This window comes from Mus pahari, unplaced genomic scaffold, assembly GCF_900095145.1.
Source record: "Mus pahari unplaced genomic scaffold, PAHARI_EIJ_v1.1 scaffold_8855_1, whole genome shotgun sequence".
Lineage (NCBI taxonomy): Eukaryota > Metazoa > Chordata > Mammalia > Rodentia > Muridae > Mus > Mus pahari.
In genome coordinates this window covers 29,305-41,825 of record NW_018393795.1, presented here as the reverse complement: position 1 = coordinate 41,825, position 12,521 = coordinate 29,305, and the positions used below count along the sequence as shown (strand labels likewise).

General features: G+C 71.6%; 3 protein-coding genes across 3 annotated transcripts in view; all 3 read left to right on the top strand.

Moving 5' to 3' along the window:
- The window catches only part of LOC115063373 (neuroligin 4-like), a 5,788-nt gene extending 5,276 nt beyond the window's left edge, over window positions 1-512 (top strand). The window contains exon 5 of the mRNA XM_029534767.1: window positions 59-512. Coding sequence (XP_029390627.1) covers window positions 59-512 — 454 coding nt within the window. The remainder of the gene's footprint in view (window positions 1-58) is intronic.
- A 3,449-nt stretch (window positions 513-3,961) lies between these two features.
- On the top strand, window positions 3,962-9,262 carry LOC110315743 (steryl-sulfatase-like). The gene is made up of 9 exons (XM_029534768.1): window positions 3,962-4,125; window positions 4,600-4,721; window positions 4,992-5,114; window positions 5,516-5,939; window positions 6,417-6,553; window positions 6,802-6,939; window positions 7,209-7,368; window positions 7,676-7,791; window positions 8,460-9,262. The coding sequence occupies exons 1-9, from the start codon at window positions 3,962-3,964 to the stop codon at window positions 9,101-9,103; spliced, it is 2,028 nt and encodes a 675-aa protein (XP_029390628.1). The 3' UTR covers window positions 9,104-9,262.
- Window positions 9,263-11,025: 1,763 nt separating this feature from the next.
- LOC115063372 (arylsulfatase E-like) overlaps window positions 11,026-12,521 on the top strand; it is a 5,307-nt gene continuing 3,811 nt past the window's right edge. Inside the window, exons 1-3 of the mRNA XM_029534766.1 lie at window positions 11,026-11,048; window positions 11,385-11,579; window positions 12,386-12,507. Of these exons, the coding sequence (XP_029390626.1) occupies window positions 11,026-11,048; window positions 11,385-11,579; window positions 12,386-12,507 (340 nt within the window). The remainder of the gene's footprint in view (window positions 11,049-11,384; window positions 11,580-12,385; window positions 12,508-12,521) is intronic.

Below are 12,521 nucleotides of genomic sequence, written 5' to 3'. Positions count from 1 at the left end.
CTGACGCTGCGGCGCTCGCCCGACGACATCGCCCCCCGACCCGGGGCCCCGCCCGGAGCCGTGACGCTCATCCCCGGGGCGCTGGGCGGTGGCGGCGTCGGCGTGGGCGGGGCCGGGCCCGGGTTCAACGCCTTCGGGGTCCCCGGGGTCGCGGCCCCGCAGGCCGGGCCCGGGCTGCCCCACGGACACTCGACCACGCGGGTATAGCGGCGCCCGGCGTGCGTGGTGGGGGCGGGGCCTGGACTCCCGAGGAGCTCCGCCCACCCGGGCCTCAAAGCCCCGCCCATCCCGATGTGGCCCCGCCCAACGGCCTGGACAGAGAGGTGGGGACTCGGGGCGCTGACTTGGGGTCGTCCCGGGATGACGTCATCGCCCCGGCCACGCCCCTTCACCGCCTCCAGGACGTGAGGTCGGCTGGGGTCGGAAAGGGAACCGGATGGGACCGGATTGGGGCGGAGTCGGCCCGGGTGGAACTGGATTCATCCGGTGGGAACCAGGTCGAGCGGGAATGAACCGGTTGATGGGAGTGGCCTGGACCGGATGGGACCGGACCGGGCCGGGGAGAACCGGAATCGACCGGATTCATCCTGCTGGGGCGGAACTGGACCGGAATTGACCGGACTGAGGTGGATTCCCCGGGTCCCACGCGGGAGACCGGCTCGATCCGGATTGGACCGGATGCATGCGGAGGACGCGGGATCGAGCCGGACGCGCCCAGGTCGGACCGGACAGATCCGGTTGAAACCGGAACGGAGCGGACGCCACAGGCTGAGGCCGGCTTGGCCCCTGTGGGACCTGAATCAACCGGGCGGACGCTGCCGGGACCGGGTGCATCCGGGTTAAACCGGATCCGACCAGGCCCACCCCCCCCCGCCCTGAGGCCACCGGATGGGACCGGAGGGAACCGGAGGGCGGTGGCTTCCAGCGGCGGAGTCCGGACCTGACCGGCCCTGACCGCATCGACGCGGACCGGACTCGGCCGGATCGGGCCGGGTGGGACCGGGGCTGAGCCGGATCCACCCACAGGGGACCGGACGGATCCGGACGGGACCGGACTGAGCCGCGTGACCTCACGCCACCCCGGGGCGGCGACGGCGACGGCGTTGGGGGCGGGGTCGGGGGGCGGAGCCTCGTCGTCCCCGCCCTCGCCATGGCGGCCCCGGTCGCGTCGTTTCTTCCTTTTTAATTTATTTATTTTTTCCTTAACGTTTCCGGCCTTGGTTTTTTGCTTTTTTTTTTTTTTTTTTTTTTTGGCTGGAGGCGGCGGCGACTGGACGCGTCCGGCTCAATCCGGATTTTTAAAAAAAAACACAAAAAAAATTTTTTTCTTTAATTTTTTTTATTTCTGGGCGTCAGGGTTTTGAACCCAAAGGAAAAAAACAGAAATTTTCCCTGAATATTTAAATTTTATGCAAATTTATTTTAATTCCATGCAAATTTAATTTTATGTAAATTTATTATAAATTCACGCAAATTTATTTTAATTTCCCGGGGAAAAGAAGCGGCGGGGGGGGGAGGGGAGGAAGGAGATGAAAATAAATAAATAAATAAAGCGATGACGTAGCCCCGCCCCTGGAGGCTGGGGTGGGCGGGGCCTGGCGGGTGGGCGGGGCCGGGCGGGTGGGAGGAGCCGGGGATGGAGGGAAAGCAGCGCAGTTGCCATGGGGACGATGACGACGCTTTGACGAGGGGCGGGGCCTGCGGGTGGCAGAGGGCGGGGCCCCACTTCCTGTCCCGCCCCTAAAGCCCCGCCCACCTCCCTTCCTGTCACTCACGGAGGCCCTGCCCGTGGACTTCCTGTCCCGCAGATCCCGAGGACGCCCCACTTCCTGTCCCGACTGGTCACCGTGACGTCATCAGAAGGGGCGGGGTTAGACTCTGGCTCCGCCCCCGATCACGGAAGCCAAGGCCCCGCCCCCTGGCAGTGACGGGCACCGAGGGGGAGGCGCGGTGGGCGTGGCCGGGATATGCTAATGAGATCCGGGGATGCAAATGAGCCCGGCAACCGCTCGGGGTTTATGCTAATGAGGAGGCCTGGCCCCGCCTCCGCGCCCGCCCACGTCACCGCAGAGACCCGAGCGCGGCGGTGGGGCGGGGCCATGGTAATGAGGGGGCGGGGCCGCGCGGACGCCGCTCCGGAGTCCCCGCCCTCCACGGCCGCCAGGCCCCGCCCCGCCGCCCCGTCAGTCACGCGGGACCGGGGCGGGGCCGGCGGCGGACGTCACGGGCGCCCGGGTGTCCATCAACCTCGCCGCCGCCGCGCGCCTTCCCACCGTGCGTGCGTCACATCCGCCCCGCGGCCCCGGCGCCGTCACTCAGGCGGCCCGGCCACGCCCTCCCTCCGCGCGCCGTGCGTCACCCGCGACCCCGCGCGACCCCGCGCTGCCCCGCCCCGGCGCCGCGGACGTCACGGCGCGCGCGCCCCGCCCCCCCGACGTCGCCCCCGCCGCCCCGGCCCCGCCCCGATCCCGTCCGTCACGGCCGCGGGCGACACAGCTCCGCCCCCTGACGTCACCGCGTTTCCCGGCTCCGCCCCGATCCCGTCCGTCACGGCCCCCAGCCTCTCCCCGGCGACCGCGTCGCGTTGGCTCCGCCCCCTGACGTCACCCTGAGCCCCGAAGCCGCGACCCGGGGCCCTGCCTGACCCCGCCCCCTGACGTCATCCCCCGCCCTGACTCCGCCCCGCGGCCGCTGTGCGTCACGGACCGGGGCTTCCCCGTCTCTCAGCCCCCTGACGTCACCGGGAGCCCCGGCCCCGCCCCGATCCCGTCCGTCATGACCCTGGCCACGCCCCGCCCGGCCCCCTGACGTCACCGCTGTCCGTCTCAGCCCCGTCGCCCGGAGACGCGGAGCCCCTCCCCCTGACGTCATCCCCCGCCCCAGCTCCGCCCCGATCCCGTCCATCACGGCCGCGGGCGCCCCGACCCCGCCCCCTGACGTCACCCCGACCCCGCCGCCGCCGCCTCCCCGCTGCCAATCACGGACGCGGGCGCCTCCCGTTGGCTCCGCGTCGCCCGGCCCCGCCCCCTGACGTCACCCCGACCCCGCCGCCGCCGCCTCCCCGCTGCCAATCACGGACGCGGGCGCCTCCCGTTGGCTCCGCGTCGCCCGGCCCCGCCCCCTGACGTCACCCCGACCCCGCCGCCGCCGCCTCCCCGCTGCCAATCACGGACGCGGGCGCCTCCCGTTGGCTCCGCGTCGCCCGGCCCCGCCCCCTGACGTCACCGGGAGCCCCGGCCGGCCCCGCCCCGCGCGGTGATGGACGGGCGCGCGAGGTAAACAAGGCCGGGCCCCGCCCCCTGCCGCCCGCCCGCCCGGCGCGTGACCTGTGACCCCGCGCCCGACCCCTGACCCCGTGACCCGCGCGGATAAAACAGCCGCGGGCGGGGCCGGCGGCGCCTGAGAACCCGCGGACCGCGGAGAGGACTGCGCCGACCCCGACGCCCGCGACCCCGCGACCCCGCGACCCCTGACCCCGACGCCGACCCCGACGCCGCCGCCGCCGGTGAGAGCCGCAGGCGCGGGGCATCCTGGGAGGGCGGCGCGGGCGGAGGCAGGGGGATGCCCGCGAGTGCGGAGCGGAGGCCGGGGGATGCCCGCGAGTGCGGAGCGGAGGCCGGGGGATGACAGCGAGTGAGGAGCGGAGGCAGGGGGATGCCCGCGAGTGCGGAGCGGAGGCAGGGGGATGCCCGCGAGTGCGGAGCGGAGGCCGGGGGATGACAGCGAGTGAGGAGCAGAGGCCGGGGGATGACAGCGAGTGAGGAGCGGAGGCCGGGGGATGACAGCGAGTGCGGAGCGGAGGCCGGGGGATGACAGCGAGTGAGGAGCGGAGGCCGGGGGATGCCCGCGAGTGACCCCGAGACCGGGGGATGGCGCTGAGTCGGCCCTGGGCGGGGCCTCTGGTGACGTCAGAGGTGGGCGGATCCTCCGCGCTGACTCCGCCCCGCCCCGCCCCCAGGCCATGCCCGGGCCCCGCCCCCCGCTCCTCGGCGTCGTCATCGCCGCCGCCCTCGCTGACGTCATCCTCGGCGCCGGCCCCGCCCCCCGCCCGCCCAACTTCCTGCTCATCATGGCCGACGACCTCGGCATCGGCGACCTCGGCTGCTACGGCAACGCCACGCTCAGGTGACGTCAGGGGGCGGGGCCGGGGCGGGGCCTGCGGGTGACGTCATCCCCGACGCAGACGGGAAGTGAGGTCATCCCAGAGGCGGAGGAGACAGGAAGTGAGGTCATTGTGGACTCAGGGAGCCCAGAAGTGAGGTGAAAAGGACAGGAAATGAGGTCACACAGACAGGAAGTAGCGTCAGTCGTACAGGAAGTGAGGTCATACAGGCAGGAGAAGAGGTCACCGCGTGGGGGGAGGGACGTGAAGTGACATCACAGACACGGGGACAGGAAGTGACGCCACAATGAGGAAGGAAGTGAGGTCATTGTGAACTCAGAGACCCCGGAAGTGAGGTGAAAAAGGCAGGAAATGAGGTCACGCAGACAGGAAGTGGCATCAGTGAGACAGGAAGTGAGGTCACGCGGACAGGAAGTGAGGTCACGCGGGAAGGAAGTGACCTCAGGCGCACAGGAAGTGACCCCGCGACCCCGCAGGACGCCGCACATCGACCGCCTGGCCCGCGAGGGGGTGAAGCTGACGCAGCACCTGGCCGCCGCCCCCCTCTGCACCCCCAGCCGCGCCGCCTTCCTCACGGGGCGCTACCCCCCCCGCTCAGGTGCCCCGCCCCGCCCTGACCCGGCCCCGCCCACTGACCCCGCCCACTGACCCCGCCCCGAGACACCGTGGTGACCCGCGTGACGTCACAGTGACCCCCATGACCTCACGGTGACCCGGGGACCCCACCCCAACCCCATGACCCCACGGTGACCCTGGTGACCACGCCCTGTGACCCCGTGACCTCGGTGACCCCACCCCACCCTGACCCCGCCCCGACCACACCTCCTGACCCCGCGGTGACCCCGCCTGACCCCGCCCCGACCCCCAGGCATGGCGGCGCGCGGGCGCGTGGGCGTGTACCTGTTCACGGCGTCGTCGGGGGGGCTCCCGCCCAGCGAGGTCACCATCGCGCGGCTGCTGCAGGGGCGGGGCTACGCCACGGCGCTCGTCGGTGAGGGGCGGGGCCGGCGGGGGGGGGACGGGAAGTGACGTCACCAGCGCAGGAAGTGACACCGGGGGCGGGAAGTGACGCCAGTGACGCGCCAGAGACAGGAAGTGAGGTCACACGGCCGTATAAAGTGATTGTAGGGGACAGGAAGTGATGTCACATCCACAGGAAGTGACCGTGGGGAGACAGGAAGTGATCTCAGCATCAGAGTCAGGGAGCCCCTAGGGGCAGGAAGTGACCCGGGTGCAGAGGAAGTGGCCCCCGAGTGACAGGAAGTGGCCGTCCTCAGACAGGAAGTGGCCCCCGAGTGACAGGAAGTGGCCGTCCCGAGACAGGAAGTGGCCCCCGAGTGACGGGAAGTGACGTCACGACCCCGCCCCGCGCGCCCCACCCCACCCCCGCAGGCAAGTGGCACCTGGGGCTGAGCTGCCGCGCGGCCACCGACTTCTGCCACCACCCCCTGCGCCACGGCTTCGACCGCTTCCTGGGCGTCCCCACCACCAACCTGCGCGACTGCCGGCCGGGGGCGGGCACCGTCTTCGGCCCCGCCCTGCGCGCGTTCGCGGCCCCGCCCCTGGGCGCGCTGGGGGCGGCGCTGGCGGCCATGGCGGCGGCGCGGTGGGCGGGGCTGGCGCGGGTGCCCGGCTGGGCGATGGCGGCCACGGGCGCGGCCCTGGCGGCGGTGGGCGGGGCCGCGCTCGGCTTCCTGCTCGGCTTCCGCCCGGCCAACTGCTTCCTCATGGACGACCTCGCCGTGGCCCAGCGGCCCACGGACTACGGCGGCCTCACCCGGCGCCTGGCGGACGAGGCCGCGCGCTTCCTGCGCAGGTCGGGGGCGGGGGCGGGGCCCGGGCTGGGGGGGGCGGGGGAGGACTTTCTGTGTGCAGGGGGCGGGACTTCCGGGTTGTGGGTTGGACTTCCTGTCCCTTCCTTTCCCTCCCCGGCCACTTCCTGTCCCTGCCCGGCCACTTCCTGTCCCTCCCCGGCCACTTCCTGTCCCTCCCTGGCCACTTCCTGTCCCGCCCCAGCCACTTCCTGTCCCGCCCCAGCCACTTCCTGTCCCTGCCCGGCCACTTCCTTTCCCTCCCCGGCCACTTCCTGTCCCTGCCCGGCCACTTCCTTTCCCTCCCCAGCCACTTCCTGTCCCTCCCCGGCCACTTCCTGTCCCTCCCCTTCCACTTCCTGTCCCTCCCCACCCACTTCCTGTCGTCCCCCGACTTCCTTTCGCCCCACGGGGATGATGACATCACCGCTGGGCGCCGGCCCCGCCCCCCGACCCCGCGCTGACCCCGGCCCCGCCCACAGGAACCGGGACCGCCCCTTCCTGCTCTTCCTCTCCTTCCTGCACGTGCACACCGCCCACTTCGCCGACCCCGGGTTCGCGGGGCGGAGCCTGCACGGGGCCTACGGGGACAGCGTGGAGGAGATGGACTGGGGCGTGGGTGAGGCGGGGCCCGGGGTCGCCGGGAGGTCACGGGGTCACCCGGGGTCGGGGTGGGGTGGGGAGGGGTCGTGGGGTCACCGCGGGGTCAACCTGGGGTCACGGAGGTCTTGGGGACCCCGAGGCCCAACCCCGACCACGCCCCTGGCCCCACCCTGACCTCGTGACCTCTGCCCGTGGTGACCCCGACCCCGTGACCCCGCCCCGACCCCGCGCTGACCCCGCCCCGACCCCGACCCCGCCCCACAGGCCGGGTGCTGGCGGCACTGGACGAGCTGGGCCTGGCGGGCCACACCCTCGTCTACTTCACCTCGGACCACGGGGCCCACGTGGAGGAGCTGGGGCCGCGCGGGGAGCGGCTGGGGGGCAGCAACGGCGTCTTCCGGGGTGAGGGCGGGGCCGGGGCGGGGTCACGGGGCGGGACGTGGGGGTGGGCGGGGCAGGAAGTGACGTCTAGGGAAGCAGGAAGTGGGATGGGGTGGGGCACGAAATGACATCACAGGTCACAGGAAGAGGAAGTGGGGTCGGGCGGGGCAGGAAGTGATGTCACAGGGAGGGAAGTGGTCCCAAGACGCAGGAAGTGACCTCACGGGGACAGGAAGCGTGGTCGGGTGTGGCAGGAAGTGACGTCACACCCCGACCCCGCGACCCCGCAGGCGGGAAGGGCAACAACTGGGAGGGCGGCGTCCGCGTCCCCGGCCTTGTGCGTTTCCCCCGCGAGCTCCGCCCCGGGCGCGAGGTGTCGGAGCCCACGAGCCTCATGGACGTCTTCCCCACCGTGGCGCGGCTGGCGGGGGCGGAGCTGCCCCGAGACCGGTGAGGGGCGGGACCTGGGGGCGGGGCCTGGTGTCGGGGGCGGGGCTTGGGGGTCAGGGTGGGGTTGGGGGCGTGGTCTGCGTTGCAGTGTCAGAGGTGGGCGGGTCCTCGGTCGCTCAGCAGTGACATCACACGACCCAGGGGCGGGGCCGGGGCGAGGCGGGGCCGCCCTGGGACCCGGCCATGACGTCACGGGGCGGGGCCCGGAGTCCGGGGCGGGCGGGGTCTCGGGTGCCTGGGTTTCCCGAGACCCCGCCCCCGGCCCCCTCCGGCCCCGCCCTTCCCTGACGAGGCCCCGCCCCCGCAGCGTGATTGACGGCCGGGACCTGATGCCGCTGCTGCGCGGCGACGCCCTGCGCTCGGAGCACGAGTTCCTGTTCCACTACTGCAACGCCTACCTGCAGGCCGTGCGCTGGCGCAACGGTGGGCGGGGCCGCGGGGCGGGGGGCGGGGCGGGGCGGGGCGGGGTCAGGGACCCGGGGGGAGGAGGCTCACACCCGGGTCGGGGTCGCCAAGGGCACTGTGGTCGTCATTGGCCGCTCGCTGCTCTTTGCGTAGGCGTGGACCCCGCCCTGTTGGGTTTCTTTTTTTTTTTTGACTTGACCCGGGTGTGGGGTCAGGGGTCGGGGTGCAGGGGTCAGGGGGGTCACCCGCCCGGGTCAGAGGTCGGCAGGGGGAGGGGAAAGGCGGAGGCGACGGCGAACCCGGGGTCAGAGTTTTTTTTTTTTATTTTTTTTATTGTCATTGATCGCCCGCTGCTCTTTACATAAGAGTGGACCCCGGGCCAAAACCTCGCTTTTTGTTTTTTTTTTTCTCTCCGCGACCCTCGGTTGGGGTCGGGGGTCGGGGGTCGGGGGCGATCGGGCGTCCCCGTCCCGGGTCAGAGGTCGGCACGCGAGTGGCGGCGGGGAGACCCCGGCTCGCGGTCTTATTTTTTTTTTTATTGTCATTGATCGCTCGCCGCTGTTTGCATAGGGGTGGACCCCGGGTCGGTTTTTTCTTTTTTTTATTTTTTTCGGCCCCGCGCGGCGTCCCCGGGCCCCGCCCTCTGACGTCGCCGCCCCGCCCCTTCCCGCCCCGCCCCGCCGCAGGCTCGGCGCTGTGGAAGGCCTTCTACTTCACGCCCAAGTTCGCGCCCGCGGGGTCGGGCGGCTGCTTCCCCACCCACGTCTGCTTCTGCGCGGGCGCCGCCCACGTCACGCGCCACGACCCCCCGCTGCTCTTCGACCTCGCGCGCGACCCCGGCGAGCGCCGCCCCCTGACCCCCGAGGCCGAGCCCCGCTACCGCCGCGTCCTCGACGCCGTCGACGCCGCCGTCCGCGCCCACCGCGCCGGGCTCCGCCCCGCGCCCGACCAGCTGGACCCCGCCCACCTCGTGTGGAAGCCCTGGCTGCAGATCTGGGGCCGCGGCGGGGCGGGGCCCGGGGACGACGGCCACGCCCAGGGAGACGACGGCCACGCCCACGGCGACGACGGCCACGCCCACAGTGACGACAGCGACGCCCATAATGACGATGGCCACGCCCACAGTGATGAAGACCACGCCCACGACGAAAACGGCCACGCCCACCGCGACAGTGGACACACCCACAGTGATGACAGCCACGCCCTCGATGACGGCCACGCCCATAATGACGATGGCCACGCCCACGGCACCAGCGAAGACAGCCACGCCCACAGCGACGGTGGCCACGCCCGCGGTGACGACGGCCACGCCCAGCGAAGCGAACTCTGACTTCCTGGGTCCCTCGGGTCAGAGGTCGCCACCCTGTGACCTCTGACCCCCCACGCCCAGGCCCCCCGAGCCCCGCCCACCGGTCAATGAAGGGACGATGACGTCACACCGCGCTGACCTCACCCCCGCCCCGCCCCCCGCCGCTCAGTGTTAACAATAAAGGTGCCCGGGCCGGGCCTACGGCCGCGCGCGCTGCGCAGTGTGGCTCTGTGGGGCGTCTGAGGCAGGGGGATGGCCCGGAGTGGGCGTCTGAGGCAGGGGGATGGCCGGGAGTGGGCGTCTGAGGCAGGGGGATGACCCTGAGTCACAAGCGTGGGAGGCACTGGGTGGACAACGCAGAGGAGCTGAGGCAGGGGATTGATCCCAGGTGCCCAGCGGTGTGAGGCCCCGCCCACCCACCGTGTCCCCGCCCCCCGCATCCCTAGGCCACACCTCTGCCTTCCCGGCCCCGCCCACAGGGACCCTGAGTGACAGGGGCTGACCTAGGCCTGACGGGGAGGGCGGAGCTTCGAGACCACGCCCACGTGGAGGCCACGCCCCAGGCTCCACCCACAAGGCCACGCCCACAGCCCGAGGCCCCGCCCTCGCAGCCTGGCAGAGCCTGAAGCCAAAGCTGAGGCGCCAAGCCCCGCCCACAGCAGCCAGGCCCCGCCCACCCACAGTGGACCACGCCCAAAAGCAGGCGGGGTTCCGCACAGCCCCGCCCCTCTGCCCCGCCCACCCCGAGCCAAGCCGCGCCCTCCCCGGGCAGCCTGGGCCCCGAGGCCGGGCCTGAGCCGTCGGGGACTACAACTCCCATGATGCCCTGCGCCGGGCGCCCTCGCACTTCCTGTCGGGAACGGAAGCGGAACTACATCTCCCATGAGCCTCCGCCGCCGCGGCCGAGCCGCTTCCTGTCGGGGCGGAGGCGCTTCCCGTCCGGGGCCACGCGCGGACTACACCTCCCATGAGCCCGCGCGGCCGGCGCCGACGCACTTCCGGTCCGCCGCAGGAAGTCGCGGTGCCGTCGGCGCAGGGCCTGCTGGGAGCTGGAGTCCGCGCGTCGCTCGGGCGCTTTTCCTCCTCCCGGCTTCCGGTCCGCGCAGGAAGCGGGCCCGCGGCCTGCTGGGAGTTGTAGTTCTCGTCCCGGCCCCGGCCCGGAGCTGCGTCCCCGGAGCCCCGCGCGGCGCGTGGGCGGGGCCGGCGATTGACGGACGGACGGCGGGGGCGGGACCCCGGGGACCGGTGGTGACGTCACCGGGGGCGCGCGGAGGCAGGGGCATGCCGCTCCGGGCAGGACGCACTTCCGGCCCCGCCCACCCCCGACGCCGCTCCCAGGGTTCCCCGCGCGCGCCACGTCGTCACCGCCGACCCGCGGGGGGCGTGGCCCGGAGCCGCGGCGGGAAAAAAAAAAAATCTGGGTCGGGGAAACCGGTCTGAGCCGGATCCGAGGCCCGCGGTCCACGCCCGCGCGTGGGGGAACCGGCTCAGACCGGTCGGACCCGCCCGGCTCCCGCCCTCCCGGCCGACCACGCCCCCGGCCACGCCCCCGGCCACGCCCCCGGCCACGCCCCCCAGAGCCGGGCTCAGCGTCGGAGCCGCGCGGACGCCGGGACAGAACCGGCTGGGACCGGCGCGGGGGAGACGCGAGGTCGGACGCGGGGTCGGGGGTGAGGGGGCGGGGCCCGGGGGGTCGCGTCGGCGCCGCGTCACGCACACGCACGCGCGCGGCCTCATGAATATTCATGAGCCCGGGAGCTGGGAGGGGCGTCGGCCTCATGAATATGCATCGGGCTCATTAATATTCACGACCGCGCGGTGGCTGGGGACGGGGAGGGGGCGTGGCCTGGCGGGACCGGAGTGACGTCATCCCCGACCCCTGACCCCCCCCTCTGTCTCCGTGACACAGGAAGTCCCGCCCACAGGACGTCATCGTCGTCGCCATGGCCGCTTCCGGGAGTGACAGGTGAGCCCCGCCCACGGCTCGCCTCGGCTCCGCCCCCTGGTGATGGCTCCGCCCCGGGCTATGCTAATGAGGTCGCGGTTGGCATCGCAGTCCCCGGGGGGCCACGCCCTGCGCATTATGCAAATGAGACGTGGGGTGGGCGTGGCCAGGACGTGAGGTGGGCGTGGCCAGGGGCGTGGCCTGAGCTTGGATGTTCGCCCCTCCCCGTGCCTCATGAATATGCAAATGAGCCGGGCCGCCCTTGGCGCCTCATTTGCATAAATCCCGATGATGTCACCGCCAGGAGCAGAGGTGGCCCCGCCTCCCTCATTTGCCTGTCCCCGCCCCCTCTCGCAGGCCCCGCCCCGCCACACTCCTGGCCTTGGCGCTGCTGCTGTCGCGGCCCCGCGGCTCCGCCCCCCGGGACCCGGCCCCGCCCCCCGCGGAGGACCCGCCCCTCGCCCCGCCCCCGGCCCGGCCCAGCTTCCTGATCATCATGGCCGACGACCTGGGCATCGGCGACCTCGGCTGCTACGGCAACGCCACGCTCAGGTGACGTCACGGCCCCGCCCACCCCGGCCCCGCCCCCACCCGCGTCGCAGCCGCTCATTTGCATATCTCCTGCCAGGCTCTCGCGTCATCCTCATATGGGGCGGAGCCTCACCGCGTCACGCGTATTCTCGGCTCTGCCCCTCATGAATATGTGGGAGGCTGATTTGCATATCTCCTCATTTGCATGCGGCCTCATCCCACGTCGTTAGCGTTCGCGTCGCACATTTGCATAGCCCCGCCCCTCGCTCTCTCTACTCCTAATGGTCCTTGCCTGGCTCATGAATATTCACGGGCCTCATTTGCATACCCAGGCCTATGCTGATCATCCCACACCCAGCCTTCCTGTCCCACCCCTCGCCTCATGCATATGAATGACCCTCATTTGCATATCTTCTGGCTCTCGGGGCCTGGCTCTCGTCATCTGCATACGGGGCGGAGCCTCACCGCATCATGCATATTCATGGTTCTGCCCCTCATTTGCATAAGTCCAGGTTTCATGAGTATGCGGGAGGCTGATTTGCATATCTCCTCATTTGCATACAAGCTCGTCCCACGTAGTTAGCATAGCCCCGCCCCCTGCTGTCTCCGCTCCTCCTGGTCCTGGCCTGGCTCATGAATATTCATGGCCCTCATTTGCATACCCAGTCTTATGCTAATCATCGCACCCTTGGCTTTCCTATCCCACCCCTCGCCTCATGCATATTAATCACCCTCATTTGCATATCGCCGACCCGCGGGGCGGGGACTCCTGGGGAGTGGGCGTGGCCGGCCCGGCCCCGCCCCTGACCCCGCGACCCCGCCCCCAGGACCCCGCACATCGACGGCCTCGCCCGGGACGGCGTCCGCCTCACCCAGCACCTGGCGGCCGAGTCCGTGTGCACCCCGAGCCGCGCGGCCTTCCTGACGGGGCGGTACCCGGTGCGCACGGGTGAGCCACGCCCC